The 17,507-nt window shown below is 33.0% G+C and overlaps 3 protein-coding genes across 4 annotated transcripts; 2 read left to right on the top strand and 1 right to left on the bottom strand.

Annotated features, from left to right (window-relative positions):
• Window positions 1-568: 568 nt before the first annotated feature.
• LOC117160975 (transcription initiation factor TFIID subunit 6) lies at window positions 569-3,693 on the bottom strand. 2 transcript variants are annotated; one of them, XM_033342125.2, is made up of 9 exons: window positions 3,382-3,693; window positions 3,112-3,314; window positions 2,685-3,003; window positions 2,194-2,597; window positions 1,900-2,103; window positions 1,594-1,776; window positions 1,253-1,469; window positions 860-1,182; window positions 569-782 (listed from the first exon to the last, which is right to left on the bottom strand). In XM_033342125.2, the coding sequence occupies exons 2-9, from the start codon at window positions 3,289-3,291 to the stop codon at window positions 690-692; spliced, it is 1,923 nt and encodes a 640-aa protein (XP_033198016.1). In that variant the 5' UTR covers window positions 3,292-3,314; window positions 3,382-3,693; the 3' UTR covers window positions 569-689. The 2 variants fall into 2 exon arrangements, with proteins under 2 accessions (XP_033198016.1, XP_076473956.1); XM_076617841.1 differs by having other exon boundaries at window positions 3,142-3,692.
• A 173-nt stretch (window positions 3,694-3,866) lies between these two features.
• Window positions 3,867-7,259, top strand: LOC143302580 (RCC1 and BTB domain-containing protein 1-like). Its single transcript, XM_076617846.1, has 10 exons — window positions 3,867-4,720; window positions 4,827-5,029; window positions 5,115-5,273; window positions 5,333-5,600; window positions 5,671-5,798; window positions 5,856-6,125; window positions 6,207-6,331; window positions 6,392-6,489; window positions 6,635-6,765; window positions 6,839-7,259. Exons 1-10 carry the CDS (start codon window positions 4,624-4,626, stop codon window positions 6,977-6,979), a joined length of 1,620 nt encoding a protein of 539 aa, XP_076473961.1. The 5' UTR covers window positions 3,867-4,623; the 3' UTR covers window positions 6,980-7,259.
• A 346-nt stretch (window positions 7,260-7,605) lies between these two features.
• Window positions 7,606-10,979, top strand: LOC117160891 (RCC1 and BTB domain-containing protein 1-like). Its single transcript, XM_076617847.1, has 11 exons — window positions 7,606-8,069; window positions 8,153-8,494; window positions 8,613-8,815; window positions 8,897-9,052; window positions 9,226-9,487; window positions 9,564-9,691; window positions 9,746-10,018; window positions 10,096-10,220; window positions 10,281-10,378; window positions 10,442-10,572; window positions 10,637-10,979. Exons 2-11 carry the CDS (start codon window positions 8,407-8,409, stop codon window positions 10,775-10,777), a joined length of 1,605 nt encoding a protein of 534 aa, XP_076473962.1. The 5' UTR covers window positions 7,606-8,069; window positions 8,153-8,406; the 3' UTR covers window positions 10,778-10,979.
• Window positions 10,980-17,507: the final 6,528 nt, after the last annotated feature.

The following is a 17,507-nucleotide window of genomic DNA, read 5'->3' as shown; positions in this document are numbered from 1 at the left end:
AATAAATATACAAAAACTCAATATTACAAACAATGATTATGATACGAATATTAGGACTATATAAATTTACGATTTGTTCACATGTAGATGCATTCGAATAAATCGTTTCACTTGAGGGGAATACGCTAAGAGGGGAAAAATACTCCTTCCACAGAGTAATATAGTTCTAAATTGCCTATATATGTATATAGCTTTGGTAACATATACATTTATTGACTAAGAAATACGTTTGAGTTTAACTTAATCTACATAGATCAGATTATAATTGCATTATATATGAAACAGGCACATTATCATACAAACATATTTATTTTATATTTATATATATACAAGTATATACATATATACCAATTTATATGTGCAATCTGTTTATTATAATTATAAATTGTATTTATTGATTATAAATTGATTATGAATTATATAATTAAGATAGTAAATAAAATAATTAAGATTAATTACTTTCACCTTCGATGACACTTTGAATGATAAAGTTCGTTTAAATATACATTTTCAATTTTTTAATATGTGTAATTTCGTATATTTTTTGTTTTTGATAAAAATAAATATATTTATATATCATTTTCACGTTCATAAAAAATTTTTATTTCCTTACAAAGTATATTAACATTAAAAATTAATTTTTGTACAAATTACTAGAAATTGAATGAATGAAACGAATTTTGCCATTATTACTGAAATGAATGTTCTTCTTCTGGACTCAATGAACATTCAACATTTTGTTGTGTAACAAAGACGTTCTGTGTTTTTGCTGTTATATTCCCCTGTTACAAATAATTTTCACAATTAATAATCCAATTAATTATATTTTATGATTTTTACCGCAATATGTTACACACACCTGAGTTACTGTAGAAGTGCCGTGACCACTATTGGACATACAAACAACTACCAATTTCGGTGCATTACTTTGTATATGTGCTTTTTGTTGGGTGACATTGGTTTGGCCTAGTTTAACTTGTTGTTGTTGCGATTGTTGTTGTTGCTGCTGCTGAGGTTGTTGTTGTATCGCATTAGTGTTAATATTTGTAGTGGTTGGTGTTTGAGATCGAGACTGCAAAATAACGAATTTTTGTCCTCCGGTTGTAGCTGTTCCACCAGCAGTTCTACTTGTTCCAAGCATAATTGTACGTCCAGTTTGTTGCCCGGGACTAGAGCTTGTCACTAAATAAAAAATGAAGATATCTGAAGTAAAAATACTCGTCTAACTTCATGTTAGTAGAAACGATATTACCAGCTTGTACAATGGTTTTTCCAGTACATGTAGGACCTTGTTGACTTGTTGTTAAAACTGTGGTTGTGGATGCAGTTGTTGTTAATGTTGCTGGTTGTGTACGAGCTTTCGCAACGGCTGCGCACAATGCAGGACCTATATAACCATAATCCTGTTTGTAATCTTCTACATAATCTGGAGGAGATCGTATAGTCTTTAAAATGGGAGCCACCGATTTCTGTAAATTCCATTGTATAGTTTTCCGTTAGGCTTTATATAGTATAATTATATATTAGTAAAAATAGCTAGGAAAAATACATATAAATACAATAAAATTTATACTAATAAGAAATTATATTCACCACTAGTAGAGTCTTTATATGACCTGCTCCATTTTTGTCTACACTTGATAGACCTGGTCCTTCAATACATGATTCAATACGTTCGGAAACAGATTTAATTTTAGGAATAACTAATGCTTTAATTACTTCTGGACCTAACTCACAGAGTCCTTCAATTGCTCCATAAAGTGACGCCAGTGGAGTCTGAAAAATTTGTTGTCATTATTATAAATTATTATTATTATTACCATTATCATTATTATCATTGTTATTGTGCTTCTATTTCTGCTATTATTGCTTTAGTATATGGTAGTCTTACAATTATACCTGGCTATTTTTTGCTAAAGCCTGACTAAACATTCTAGTTACTCTAGTTTGTACATTATTGGTAGAAGTATTAAAATTTTTGCAAATTTGAGCCATAAGGCGTGATGCAAAATCGCGAAGTGCCCAATGATTATCCACTTCTGGTCTCATACACAATTGGCGTGAAACTATACATGTTGCGATAGATGGTATTAATTCATGTAACTATAAAATATAAGATTAATGAGTATTAATGCACACGTGCATGTATACGCACACTCTCCCCTTTCCTTTTATATATTAAATAATACATACATATTTTTCTAAATAAAGGCTGGGATTGTCCAAGAGAGCTTTAACCATTCTCATTAGATAAATTAGAAGAGCAAGGTGGTTTTGTACTACATTAACACGTACACCTTCTGCAATAAAAGTGCACATCCGTGCTAACATTTCATGTAAACCTGGATCAGCTGAGAGGGACTGTAGTGCTTCTGCTCTGCGTGCTTCATCAGATCCAACACATGCTTCAGTAATTTCTTTATAATATAATTGCTGTTCAACGCTCAATTCATGAGTGGCTAATTGTTTGACATGAACTGTTTCCACATTACGTAATTTCTGACTTTTACCACCACCGCCTGGTTTCCCAACACCAATGTTCTGACTTTTGTTTGTAAGTTTACTTGTTGGATCAACACTTTCTAGCTTTTGAATATCTATTATATTATTGATTAATTAATAGATATTACTTTTAATTAACATAATATTACAAAAAAGAAAGTTTTATGCTATCGAATTAATACCTTTAGAAACTGGAGGTGGATTTTCTGGTATTGTAGGCTGAACACCATCTATGCAAAGCCAATGAGCACGTAGTGTAATTTCTAAAGGTAATTTAGGCCATGCTTGTCCACCAGACATTGATATAACTTCATTAAGGTCAATTTCTTTTTCTTCTACAAAATGTAATTCACGACCACCACCAGAAGCAAAGCGAAATGGTACATGATCCTTGGCAAAAAACCCATATGTGGGTTCAATATTTTTTATCTTCAAAGCATGATCTATATCGTGTGTTGTCATTCGTTGACGTTTGCCATGTCTCATAAATTTAGCAGCATCCTTTATCAACATTAGTAATCTCAATTATACAACTTTAATGTAAGGAATACTTATATGTAAGGAATAGGAATTATTTATAATTGCATTATAATTTGGAGATATACAAACCTGTATGATTTCTTTAAGTCTATAACTTACATCTTCCGCAAGATCTTTTGCAGCTTCATCTGGGAAATTTCCGACACCTATACTTTCTGCAATTACTTTTATTGATTCTTGGGACAAGGTAGTTCCATAAATCGAGTCGCTTTCATTCATTTTTAAAGTATCTTGGTCAGTATATTCCATATGAGATGAATAAAAAGTTATTCCTTAAAAATATATGATTGACAATGTAAACACTGCTTACTGTAAAAATATTATATATAGATAACACACATTTGAACACAACTCATAATTTTCTATCAACCATACAATATAACAAACTCTTTTGTTATTATAACTATAATCTTTTGTATTTTAGATTTAGTCTTTCATATCAGATATTAATACTGATACTGTTTAATGGTTCCGTAAATGTTTACCCCAAATAAAGCTTACGCCATTACAATTGCTTAGTAATTTTTGACGTAGTAGAGTGCTGCTTTATTTCAATAAAGCTATTGGTTAAGCCACATTTTGTGACTTCAATAAGCTACTTATTATTTATTCACTTGTATAATAGCAATCTGTATAAATATGTATACATATTATAGAAGTATAGAATTTTATGCTTTGTTTATGATTATAAGAAATTCTATCTCTATTTGTAATTACATAGTAGCAGATAGTAACATTTCATTTTAGTTACAATCGCTATCACTCACCTACCAACGTTATAAGTTTTAATCTTATATTGGTATTAGATTAGATTGGTAATATTGCAAGTAATATTGAAACGGTAAAGGAACCTGCAAACTATTTATCTGTGGTTAGACTCAAGCTTTAATAAAATATTGTGAAAGAATTATTAAAAATAAGAAAGAGAACAATGTCATGATTTAAAAACCGCCCTATAATTTGATACTCTTTTATGATTCTTTATACAAATTTATTATACTCATTTAATTTTGTAAATTATATATACTAATATGTAAAAAGATTCATTTGACAAAATTTGCTATTATACATTTTTCATACATAAAACATACATTTGTCATAAAATTTGAGAAATCTATTTTTATTGTACTTTCAACATTACCGATGTAGCAAAAAATAAAATTATGCTACTAGTAATGGTCGAAATTAAAAACTGGATATGATGCTGAAATTACAGTATCAGTATAGAGTATCACACTGACTCACACTGACATGATATGTACTATGTACATTATCTTTGTTTATATGAAAGACGGTTAGAAACTTTTCTTTTGTTTTTTGTTTGTTTAGTTATAAACATGTGTATATAGTCCGAAAATTTTAAACAACTTTTAGTATATCACTACAAGATTTAAATGAAATCAATTTAATACAGATTTTATGACAATTCTTCGTTTAGTATATTTAAACACACTGACTTATAAAATTAAAAAAATATACAGTGTTTGATTGATAAGCAGTGATAAAAATTGAAATTTAAATACGTTATAATTTCATCAAATTACATTAATAGTATCTTTACATCGTATTAAAAAAGTAAATATGAATATAAGTATGTATCATGACTTGAAGAATTGGTCAATATTTAGTTTATTAGAACCAAAATTTATATCGAATGTCCGTATGGCTATTGTATATGGTAATATTTATTTTTTGTATCAGATTATTTTTTTGTATAATATTGTATTTGTATAATATAATACGTATGGCAAAAAAAGATTTTGTTCATTATTTTGCTTAAACAGGTAAGGCAGCTAATGAAACATTACTTGTAACTAAGGATGATATGGTGTATGGTATAGGAAACAATACCTATGGATGCCTTGGAACAGGTGATACTCAAAGCACTATTTATCCAAAGAAAATTGAGGCATTGTGTGGTAAAAGAGTAAAAACTTTTGCATATGGCAAAGGTCCACATGTCTTGGCTCTTACTGAGGAAGGAAAGGTGTTTGAAAAGATAATTTTATTACATCATTAGTATGTAGTATAATATTACATTATTTAATTTAATAATATAATTTATGTGAAAGGTATATTCATGGGGTTATAATGATTATTGCGAATTAGGAAACAAATCTACCAACGAAGGTCTAACTCCAACACTTGTACCGTCAGTATTGGATGATAAATTTGTTGTTGATATAGCCTGTGGAGGTCATCATTCTCTTGCACTAACGAATAAAGGAGAGGTAAAATGAAAATATTTAATCAGAGCAAATCAAATGCAAAATTGATACATCTATTTTAGATATATGCATGGGGTCACAATGTATCTGGACAAGTAGGTTGTGGTACTATCCTTAGTACAGTTCAACCTATACCAAAATTGCTGAATGTTGGATTAAATGGCAAGAAAGTTGTTCACATTAGTTGTGGAGACTCATCCAGTGTAGCAGTTACGGATAGTGGAGAAGTTTATAGTTGGGGTCATAATGGTGTTGGTCAACTAGGACTTGGAAATTGTACTAGTCAAGTAGAGCCTCAAAAAATAGCCACATTTGCAAAAATAGTAATAGGTAATATTGATCGTTTTTATGAATATATGAATATTGAAATATTGTTAATTATATGTGTTTGAATACACAGAAAAAGTAGTTTGCGGTTACATGCATACTTTAGCATTGAGTGATGAAGGTGTTCTTTATGTTTGGGGAGCTAACAGTTATGGGCAACTAGGTCTTAATACAGACTCAAATGTTTGGATACCAACAAAGGTAAAAATTTACTTTGTGTACGTACTGTTAAGTTGAAACTAATGAATATTTCTGTAGCTGGAAGTACCCGAAATGGGAAGAATATTAGACATAGTAACTTCACATTATCATCACATAAGTCTGGCTATGAGTGAAGGCAATCGGATATTTATGTGGGGTCAGTGTCTAGGTCAGAGTATTAAAGTTCCAACACTCACTCCACTAAAATGTTTGTATGATGCTCTTGCATATTATGCGTTTCCACCTGTCATGCATCAGCCACTTATTTTTCACAGTGATGCAGAAGCAAATATAGCAGATAGTCTAAAAAATGCCTTTGATGATCCAGTATGTATTTTTTTATAAACAATAACATGTTTATATCTGATTTTATCATATTTTTATACCATCTCTTGCTGCATGTTAAAGACCACTAGCGATCTTGTAATTCAAGTACATGGAGAACCTATTCATGTACACAAAGCTGTTTTGAAGATACGCTGCCATTACTTCAGAACAATGTTTCAAGAGCATTGGGTAGAAAATAGTCAAAGGTAAAACAATTTTTCCAACTTGCACATTTATATTTTCACTAATATAATTACGCATTGTAGTATTATAGAGCATGAACAATTTTCCTATGACGTATACAAAACTTTCTTGAAATACTTATATACTAATGAAGTTGAGTTATCACAAGAAAATGCATTAGGTAAATATTTTTTTATTTTTCATAGAAAGAGAGTGTCTAATAATATCTTTTATAAATAATATCTTTTATCTTATATAAATAATATCTTTTTATAAATAATATCTTTTAAATAATCGTTTTATAAATAATATCTTTTTTTACATAGAACTTTTAGATTTAGCTAATGTTTATTCTGAAAATCAGTTAAAACGACATTGTATACAAATGATAAATAAAAAGATTACAGTTACAAATGTCGCTTATCTATACAGCATATCTATTCAATACAATGCTAAGGTAAATAATATCTCTTACTTATTTTTTTAATACAAAACACAATTAAAATATTTGATACATTATAAATTTATAGGAATTAGAAGAATATTGTTTTAAATTTGCCTTAAATCACATGACTGCAGTAGTACAGACAGAGGATTTTGCGAAACTAGATGAGAATATAATGAAAACTTTCATAGTTAAAGCTGCTCAAGCGGGTATTTTTAAAACTTAGTACGAAGTGTTTATCACACAAAGGAAGCAATATTATATAAATAATTCGTATTGTTATGCTTTAAGATCAAGCAGATATTACTTCCAAATATTCATATTTCTTAGAGTTAATATTTTTAATAATATGTAAATTTTGTATAAATGTATAGTTTCTTAATTGCAGAACATTTGTTCTGGATTACTGCATTTTTAGAATCGTGACAGATTATTTATGATAAGCATAAGAATTTACTTTGTATTTTAAGATTTTAATAAAATTCACGATATGACATCTTTTATAATTGTTCTTCTTTTGTAATTTACTTCTGCATCTTTTTTATCTTATTAAGAATTTATTCAAAATTCTATTAAGATGTGAAAGTGAGTAAACTATCATCAGAATAATGAACCTTACCGGTACTAGTTACTTTATTATAATTTATTTTTAGATCTTTAAGATAAATTATCTTCCATAGCTATAGTTGAATCAAAGATCTTTCTGATTGAACTGAATTTAGTGACGGATTCAGGAACCATTCTTAAGGAGGGAGGGGGGGGGGGAGTGTGAAAATGCATGCATATGTATATAAGTTTTTTGTATATAAATCTTATAAAAATTATATATAAATTTTTTAATCTTATTTTATAAGATTTAAAATTTGCTTGTGACTTGTATTGTAATATTTCTATTTGATACTATAATCTAAATAATTAAGTTCTCATTAATTATGTACCTAACAAGCTTTTTAGAATGTGACATAACATTTTTATATTTTATTATTCTTCATCGTGGTGATTGCTTCTATCAGAGGAGGGGTCTTATTTATATGTCAAATTATATAGGTAAATTCGTGTCAGGAAGATTTTTCCGGAACAGTGCGGGGTAAAACCATAACCTTAAACAATGATGGATCGAGAGGAGGGATGATAGGGATTATGGTGAATATTCGAATGTCACTAGTAAATAGCCAATAGCAGTAATTTAGCACATTTTGTTTACAATTACTGCTTCGTCTCATTGAACAGACTATACAATAGTGTTTAATGATATTGTTTACAAATTTATTTAACAAGATTGACAAACTATTGAAATATAAAATATGAATACACATGTTAGTGGAAGAGTTTATTTATCATTGTTAATATCAGTTAATATTTACCATATCATACTTTATATAGATTGTTTATATTTTAGAATTATTCATAGTGCAGAATTTAAAGAAGAGTATACTACATTTAATTCATAAAAACGAATGAGAAAAAATTGTAGTACTCATAAATGATTAAGTAAAGAAATGCCTAATGAAAGTTAGAAGATTAAACACTGGAACTACTAAATAAAATTCAAATTATATTGAAATTATTATTAAAATTATATTGAAATCAGTTTGTTTTTAGAAATTTAGGATATATATATACATATACATATATATATATATATATATAAAGATGTTTCTTTGGGATTTGAAGAATTGGCCAATTTTTAGTTTCTTAGACTCGAATCATGTTTCAAAAATTCATATGGCACTTGTATATGGTAAAATGTCTATTTTTTCCACCTTTATTTTTATTCTTGTTACGTATTTTATATCTTATTATTACATAAGAACAATATACGTATATGAATTTATGAAATATTATGTTTCATTAAATAGGTGATTTAGGTAATGAAGCTTTAATTATAACAAGGGATAAAATAGTATATGCTCTAGGAAGTAACACTTCTGGGTGTCTTGGAACTGGGGATGATTGTAATACTTTTTATCCAAAGAAAGTCGAAGCATTATGTGGTAAGGATATAAAAACTTTTGCATATGGTAAAGGTCCACATGTCTTGGCTCTTACCAAGGAAGGAAAGGTATTTGGAATTTAAGGCTTTATTGCAATATTAATAAACAGTTTAATGTTGTATTATTTAATGACATGATTTGTATGAAAGGTATATTCATGGGGACATAACAGTCACGGTGAACTAGGAAACTGTTTTGCCAATAATATGATTCCAATGCCTGTAACAAGAAATTTAAGTGATGAATTCATTGTCGATATAGCTTGCGGGAGTCATCACTCTCTTGCATTAACAAACGAAGGAAAGGTTAAATAGAAACTTAAAGTTTTTTTTAATAATGATCAAAGATTATATATATATAATAATTTATTATATATATATAATTTATTAATAATTTATAATAAATTATATAATTATTATATATTATATATTAATTATATATATATAATTTATAATAAATTGTATATATATCTATTTAGGTGTATGCATGGGGTGAAAATACATCTGGCCAAGTAGGTAAAAGTGTTAACATAAATGAAAATACCCCTATGAAAGTGAATTCCTCATTAGCTGGCAAAACAGTCATTTGTATTAGCTGTGGTCAGTCATCGAGCATGACAGTTACAGATACTGGAAAAGTTTATGGTTGGGGTTGTAACGATGTTGGTCAATTAGGAATTGGAAACTATGTTAATCAAGTGGATCCCTGTAAAGTCACAATGCTTGCTGGTGTTGTAATTGGTAATATCATCTTTGTTTAGAATATATCTATGCTGAACATTTTTTGAATACTAGTAATATGTTTTTGCATTGATAGAAAAAATAGTTTGTGGTTATGCACATGTTTTGGCATTGAGTAACAAAGGAGCATTGTATGTCTGGGGCGGAAATAATTATGGACAGTTAGGGCTTGGCATGAAGATGAATATCTGTAGCCCAGTACAGGTAAAATGCAATATGATTACATTAATGAATGAAAATTAATAAAAGTTTCTTTAGTTGAAACAAGAAGTGATGAGAAGAGTATTGGATGTAGCAACTTCACATTACAATCACATAAGCATAGCTATGGCAGAAGGTAATCGGATATTTATGTGGGGCGAGTGTTTGGGACAAAGTATCACATTTCCGGTACTCACTACTTTAGGATCCTTACATGACGTTTTCGCGCGTTATGCATCACCTAAAGTTATGCATCAACCACTTGTTCTTCATGACGAAGAACCAGACGTGAATTTAATAGATTGTTTCAGAGAAGCATTTAACGATCAGGTATGTATTTATATAGTAAAGAAATATCATTTCTGACATCGTTATTTTCTTGAAACTGTTCTCTTTGTCATTTGTAGACTACGAGTGATCTCGTGATACAAGTACGAAAAAAATTTATTTATGTGCACAAAGCTATTTTAGTAATACGTTCTCAATACTTCCGAACGATGTTTCAAGAAACATTGACCGCAAATAATCAGAGGTAGGTTTGTTGTTTTAACGAGTATCTAGATTCCTTAAATGTTACATTCATTTGTTGTAGTGTTATAAAACAACAAAAATTTTCTTACGATGTATACAAAGCTTTTTTGAAGTATTTGTATACTGACGAAATCGATTTACCTCTGGAAAGTATGCTAGGTATGTATTTCATTATTTTTTCCCTGAGACTTTTGAAAATTATTTCTGGTTTTTGTGGATAAGAACTTTTGAAACTGGCGGTTGCTCATTCGGAAAATCAACTGAAAAAACGCTGCATACAAATAATAAGGAGAGGAATTACAGTTGAAAACGCTGCTTTTTGCTACAGTATAGCTATTGAGTACAATGCTAAGGTAAATAAAATTTTGTGGCTTTATTTAAACAAAGTCAATGCCATTAATTTTAATATAATTCTAGGAATCGGAGGAATACTGTTTCAAATTTGCGCTAAACCACATGACTGCCGTAGTACAAACAGCAAGTTTTGCTAAATTAGATGAAAATACGATGAAAACTTTCATAATTAAAGCTGCTCAAGCTGGTGCTTTTAAAACATAGTTTGTAATATATTATATTATTGTATAATAAATATTATACAACGTTTAACTGTTTCATGCTAGAAAAATTTGTTAAATACTGTACCTAATACACATTACTTGCGATGATAAGGTGATTGCAACATGGGATTTCATTCAGATTTTTCATTGTAGTATATTATTTGTACATAGAATCTGAAATAAACGTTTATTATTCACGTCAATTTACCCGTCAATGAATCTGTTTGCTAACGAATTATTTATCTGTTTATTAACGAACAATTAACGAAGGATAGAAAATAGTAAAATTTTATAGTAAAGTTAAAAAGCGACATACTTTGATGTTTAATTTACATCATTAGTTTTTTGATAAAAGGATATATGGTCAACGAAATTTAATTGACTATCATTCGCACATTATTTTTATTAAGATATTCTTAATATATACAAGCAGTAAATTTTTATTGTTCGTATAGTATGTACGTAACTATTGAATAATAACAATGATGATAATGACAATAATGACAACGATAATGATGGCGATGATAGTGATAATAATAATGATGATGATGATCATGCTGATGCTGATGCTGATGCTGATGATGATGCTGTTGTTGCCGTTGCTGATGATGATGATGAGGATGACGACGGCGATGATAACGATGATGATGATGATGATGATGATGATGATGATGATGATGATGATGATGATGATGATGATGATGATGATGATGATGATGATAATAATAATAATAATAATAATAATAATAATAATAATAATAATAATAATAATAACAACGACAATTAATAACTAATGACCAGTAATCAATAATAGTATTTAACAAATAATCAATAATCAATAATAGTATTTAATGAATAATCATTATGTTTTATATTTATATATTTATACGTATAGATTATACTAGGTAGTCGGTTTGCCGTATGGTAAATTGTTAGATGTTTTTAGTTTGCACTATCTTTGCGTGTGCGATGTCCGATGCATTTTTCGATTCGATATCGATTTCTATATTTACGAAATGCTATCGAAAATATTGTCATCGATTTGATATTAATTCCGATCAATGGAGGTTTAAAGATAGTTCATTGTAAACGTAATGCTTTCGAAATCGGAATTTATGAAAGTTTCGTCGATTAGAGAAAATCCATTTGCGTCTAAAATTGTCGTTAATTTGGATCGAATCAAAGAATTTCGTTGGTAAAATCAAAAGGAAACAAATGATCTCGTGGCGAACGTTGCGTAATCAGGAAAATGCATCGGACAAACGCGACCCTTTGTTGGCCGATTGCGTTAATGATCGTAATCCAATATGACGATTAACGAGAAAACACGACGATGCAACTCGAAAATGTCGTATTGAATTTGATCAACTATTCGGCTATGGTAATTACTTAGTTTTTGTTTTTTTTTTGTAATTAATTAGAGCGTATTTAGGCCTGCGGGCTACTTTTTCAGCGACTCGCTGTGAATCCCATTGACAGAAGTAAGATTTCTTTTGATTCGATAAAGGAAGAAAGATAAAACAAGGTTTTTTCCGCTAAAATAGTCTCTCCGTTGTTTTCCTCGATATCCGTCGGTCCTCCTCTACCCCTCTTTGATTCGTATAAAAACATCAGTATTTATGGTTTTTCTTCGCTTCTTTTCTAAATTACGTTACAATATCGTACAGTGTACAGTGTATAGCATATCTAGAAACGCGCGAATTCTTTCCCTATATTTGACTTGTGTACACGTAAATATTTTCCTGTTCCAATCGCCTCTAACAATAAGTAATTTCTTGTACCGACACGATTAACATATTTTTTTAGCCAGCTATATACACGTACTTGGGCTGTATGATATTTACACAAGTTTATTATCGTTGAGAATTATTCTTTGCATTTTGTGCTCATGTTGATCTCGAGCAACGAATCGTCATTTTAGAATACGGAGGACCGGCGGCGCGTATTTTGCGATTATTATACATTAAATTACATACATAGAGTCACAGTTAGTTGCGCGAAAACTCGAACCGTTATCGCGATAATTATCATTTTTAAAAATTTTCTCCGAGCGTTCCGCCGTTGCTTCACACGATTTTTTCCGATTCAACGAATGAGAAAAGTATTATATATCTGATAGCAATTCGTTATTTTTCCGTTCCTTTTTACGTACTTTTTCTTCTTCTTTTTTTCTATTATATTCTTTGACTCGAATGCACCCGGCGCCTGGCACCGCGATAGAAGATCGTTTAGAGTCCTTTGTACGGACTTGTAATAAATCACTCTGGAACTTCTGCCGGCTACTGGAATCAATTACACTACCTCTCGATCATTCTCCACCGTGTTCGATGATATCGTGTATAATAATAGGCAAAAGTTGCAGAAGGAATCATCGCGAGCAGAGATTGCGTATTCATTCCTTCATTGGCAAATTCTACGTACTTTTGTTACCGTTCTGGTCTCGACGAACTATTTTATCTATCTCTGTTACCTATTTGCGGCATCGTGATGGCGATTACTTGTTCCACTCTATACTAAAGCGTTCTTCTTCTCCTCGACGAAACGAGCTCTATCGCGCGACCTCTGGCGTAGCTCAAACAAAGCAGAATGTAGAGCAAAGAAAAGAATTTCTAGAAATATACGCTAATAGGAATATCCGTCTGGTCGCATTGAAAATAGATCGGCGGAGCGGAACGTTTCTATGCTATAGAATTTATCAAACTGCTCTTCGTTATTGCCAATACGAACAAACATACGTACGTTGTATATCGGATTAGTCAATAAGAATCTTTCGAAATCCAGATCTCGCTTTCTTTCCTTTTCTTTCACGGAGGGGAAAGAAATAAGGAATTGAGGTGAAAGATGGAGAGGTTCAAGCGGAAGCGTTCCCCTTGAAAAATGTTCATCCTCGAACTGGAAAAGCGCCGCGTGACGAAGAATCCTCGATAACGATGAAATACATTTAGTTCTTAAATCGCGCGTTCACCTGAACGGAGCGGCAATTTCACGGACGTCGCTTTTACTTGGAAATATATATTAGGCGCGAAATATGTACGAGGTGTGTTGCAAACAAATTATCGTCCGTTCGACCGAGTCGTTATCATTTACGAACATGTTATCGTATCGACGCAATTAGGTATGTATATTTGAAAATTTGAAGAGAGGGAAACGTTCCTTGACTTGTATTTATTTGAATGGTAAAAACGCGTTTGAAAGAGAGGATATCGAGGAAATTTGAGCGCCGATTCTTCCGCGAATCGGAAATCAAGATATTTTAAACGAATCTTCGATCTTAAATCGATTAGGCTCAGCAAGCTCGTTTACGTTTCCTTCTGTTCGTTTCTTTTCGTTTCGCTTCGTTTCGCTCCATTTCGTTTTATTTCGTCCCATCTAATTTCACTTCATTTCGTCCCATTTCATTTCGTTTCATTTCATTTTACAATCTCGTGAGCCGCGATAGGTGCGGGTGACAACGTATATACAAACGTACGACGATACCGTCTCTAAAGTATTTCTATACATGCTACGTATGTATATATTTATATATGCATGTACTTATATATACGTATGTATAGTATGTATAATGTTATTATACATAATGCATTGAAATCGCGATCGCAGTGAGTTTAACGCGGCCAGGTGGACGCGTACACATATACGCATATACTTTCGTATGATTTATTATTTCCAAACCTGCTAGTTAGCGAATCCAGAATACTTATGGGTCAGATTTATACTTTTTCTTTCTTTTTACTTTGCTTATCGTCGATTAAAAGGGGATGCTATTCCTCGATTATTACCGTTATGGTATATTTACATAATATTATACAAGTAATGAAAAACGCGTTTCGACCAACTGCAATTTCCAAAGTAACATTGTCGCGACCCAACTAAATTCGTATTTCAACTGTAACCGCTCTCGCGTGACTTTGCCACGCTTTGCCGTTAATTCTCGAACTAGCGTAACCAAATCGAGATCCATTTCGAGACAAAAGGAAAAATAGCTAAATTTGATTGTTGCGGAAGCAGGCGAGCAAGGTATCTCTTTTGATTTTATTCATTTACGCTACAAAATAAGCGCGATTTCGGTTGCTCGGAAACCAGTCGTTTCTCCACAAAATTACCGATTACCGTAGGTAAGCTTCGTTCGTTCGCTGTCTTTCTTCTTTCGTCTTTCCTTGGAATTTTTTCGATTTTGCTCTATGAATACTCCCCCCCTCTCTCTCTCTCTCTCTTATTCTTGTTCTTAAACACAGACGACAGAGTAATCGACTAATTCTCTAAATACGCAAGTAAGGTAGAAATACGTGGTGCTCCGTAGGTTCGAAGACACAAAACGATTCAACGGGTAGAGAACAAACTATTCTCGGGTATCAGTGGGAGCAAGTTGCTCGATACTGACAAAAAACACGACAAGAAGATTCGTTGGCAAAGCGCCAGCGATACTAAGATGGAAACAGTCCGGTTGGAAAGGGAGGAAAGGCGTGCCTGTCGTCGATCGAAAGCAGGAAAAAAGAAAGGAAAGCAGATTTAGCCGATTGGAAGACTCCGAGTAGAGAATTTTCTTTATCATTTGCAATTTTCGTAGAGGCAACTTCTTTTACGAAGCTGTTGTTGTAAGAAAGTTTCGAAAGGATAGGAAACGGAATTCTCTTGGCCAATAATTTACCTTACTATCTTTCCTTCGTTCCTTTCGTTCACACACAGCGAAAATCATTGATTTCAAACGATCACCGAGCAAATAGACAGAGGGAGAGAGATCATCGAGGCAATAGGCAGAAAGAAAAATTGTTTGATCGGTCGATTCTTTGATGAATCGATAACGCATTCTACGTACATGTATATATGTCTATCTGATATTTTGGGGAATATCGTATGTACACACACAAAATACACGCGTGTACGTGTACGCGCGCGGTGTCATTCTACTTACAGTAATAGTTATTACAGGTAATTAGTGATTAAATCTTAATTAAAACTTAGCCTGCGTTCGTGCAAGTTTCCTTTCTACTGTCGCGAGGAACACGGGAGATGGCGAGAACGGAAGAAAGAAACGCACGGTTTTTCGAGTTTGCTCTTCGTTTACTCGGGAATGGCGGGCGCTTCGCGCTCTTCGATTTCCTCTTCGGTTGATAGATCGTTCGTTCGTTCATCGGCCAGCCGCGGTTCCTTCTTTGACTCTAGAACTGTCTTCTGCCCGTCGCCGTTTCGACGGGATCTGTGTACGTTTTCGCAGCGTTGCGTTAATTTCGCGTTTATCCTGTCGACGTTTCGTCATGCTACGGGTAAGCTGAATATTATTTATTTTATGTATGCGGAATCGTGCATCGTCGTGTCCTCGGAATCACACGTTTGTTCGCGGTTCACTTCTAGGAAAATTGCGTTACACCGTTTGGAAGATCTCGATGTAGAAAATGAGACAAAGGTACACGGAGAATAGTGGCCTCCTGGAAAAGTCGTCTCCTGGAAGAAAGGATTACAAATTCCACGCTTGCTGTCGCACTTGGATTCTACAAAAGTAATGATAAAGAGCAGAGAGAAAGGAGCGGAGAAGAAAGAGAAAGGATTACGAGACGCGGAATGGATAGGAATTGCTCCGTTAGTGGAGTTTAGGAAGAAATTTCGATGTAGAGAGGACCGATGCTTGAAACGCTAAGCGCGACCTTCGTCGGTAGCCGTGTTGGAAGAATAGAAGCGTATTCTCGTGTAAAATCGATGGCGGAGCCGCGAGGAAAATAGAGCGCGTGAGATACACGTAGGAATGCACCTTCGATACGGCGAGAGCGCACCTGAACGCGTCCTGGCGGTCGTTTAATTTCGATCGCCAGTTGGTACCGCAGTCGAAAGGATTTTAATACGACTGCAACGAACTCTGCATTCGCTGTCGTGCCATAAAATTTTACGACGTTCTCCGCGCGTTCTTACGAACAACCATCATCGTAGACGAAGCGAATGAAATCCAATATCTTTCCTCGAGCGTTCGTACGAACGATAGATCTTATCCGGAGAACAACGAAGAACGGTTCGGCAGTTTAGAATCGTTGGCGAAGAAACAACGTTTCGCCTTCTTTCTCCTATCATCTTAGCGATGCCATTAACTGATAATTTTGAAATTGCAAACAACCGTCCTTAGAACAAATCCGCCACGTCGACCATCCGTTTCTCTTGTACCACGAACGGACTATCGATCGAGCATTCCATCCGCGTAGTCAATGTCGATCAGTTTACCGCTGATAAATCAGTCGCGCTCAACCGAATGCAATTTGCAATTCTGTCGGGACTCGATGCAGAAGACCGCCATGATTTCTGTCAATTTGCCGTCGATGCAACGTATCGACGTGTACGCGCCTTGTGCGAAAATGTATTGTACTTCCGATCACCGAATGGGCCAATCCGTTTTTCTTTTTCCAAATAAATCGAGTAAATAAAAACAGAGATATACGTCTGTATTTGTGGGAACGATCGCGTCTGGAGTTGCGTCGCGCGACGAACGGAACGACGATCGTCGAGGAGATTTATTCGCGGTGATCGCTACGATAATATCGGACGGATGTTCCAGGATGGCCGAGCTGTTGGTCGGTCCCACGGCGTTTAAATCTCCGCAATTTGTACGAATGCAATCGACTCTGCAGTAGCTGCACCGCATTACAAACATGCGCACGTATAAGCGGCCGCAGAGTATATAGATCGAATTGCGGCTCGCATTACCGTACCTGTTGGTAGACAGTTGCAGCAGTTGGTAGACAGTGCCC

The sequence above is a fragment of the Bombus vancouverensis genome, chromosome 4 (genome assembly GCF_051014615.1).
Source record: "Bombus vancouverensis nearcticus chromosome 4, iyBomVanc1_principal, whole genome shotgun sequence".
In the NCBI taxonomy this organism is placed as follows: Eukaryota; Metazoa; Arthropoda; class Insecta; order Hymenoptera; family Apidae; genus Bombus; species Bombus vancouverensis.
The sequence above is the reverse complement of the archived record's forward strand: the minus strand, read 5'-3'. Positions and strand labels throughout refer to the sequence as shown.

Excerpts from the sequence above, each read along its gene's own strand:
- LOC117160975 (XM_033342125.2), bottom strand. The coding sequence starts at position 3,291 with ATGGAATATACTGACCAAGATACTTTAAAAATGAATGAAAGCGACTCG. Across the intron at positions 3,004-3,111 it reads GACTTAAAGAAATCATACAG|GATGCTGCTAAATTTATGAG; the intron begins GTTTGTATATCT and ends ATGTTGATAAAG. Across the intron at positions 1,470-1,593 it reads ATATAAAGACTCTACTAGTG|AAATCGGTGGCTCCCATTTT; the intron begins GTGAATATAATT and ends TGGAATTTACAG.
- LOC143302580 (XM_076617846.1), top strand. The coding sequence starts at position 4,624 with ATGAATATAAGTATGTATCATGACTTGAAGAATTGGTCAATATTTAGT. Across the intron at positions 5,274-5,332 it reads CACTAACGAATAAAGGAGAG|ATATATGCATGGGGTCACAA; the intron begins GTAAAATGAAAA and ends CATCTATTTTAG. Across the intron at positions 5,601-5,670 it reads ATTTGCAAAAATAGTAATAG|AAAAAGTAGTTTGCGGTTAC; the intron begins GTAATATTGATC and ends TTGAATACACAG.
- LOC117160891 (XM_076617847.1), top strand. The coding sequence starts at position 8,407 with ATGTTTCTTTGGGATTTGAAGAATTGGCCAATTTTTAGTTTCTTAGAC. Across the intron at positions 8,495-8,612 it reads TCATATGGCACTTGTATATG|GTGATTTAGGTAATGAAGCT; the intron begins GTAAAATGTCTA and ends TTCATTAAATAG. Across the intron at positions 10,019-10,095 it reads GAGAAGCATTTAACGATCAG|ACTACGAGTGATCTCGTGAT; the intron begins GTATGTATTTAT and ends TGTCATTTGTAG.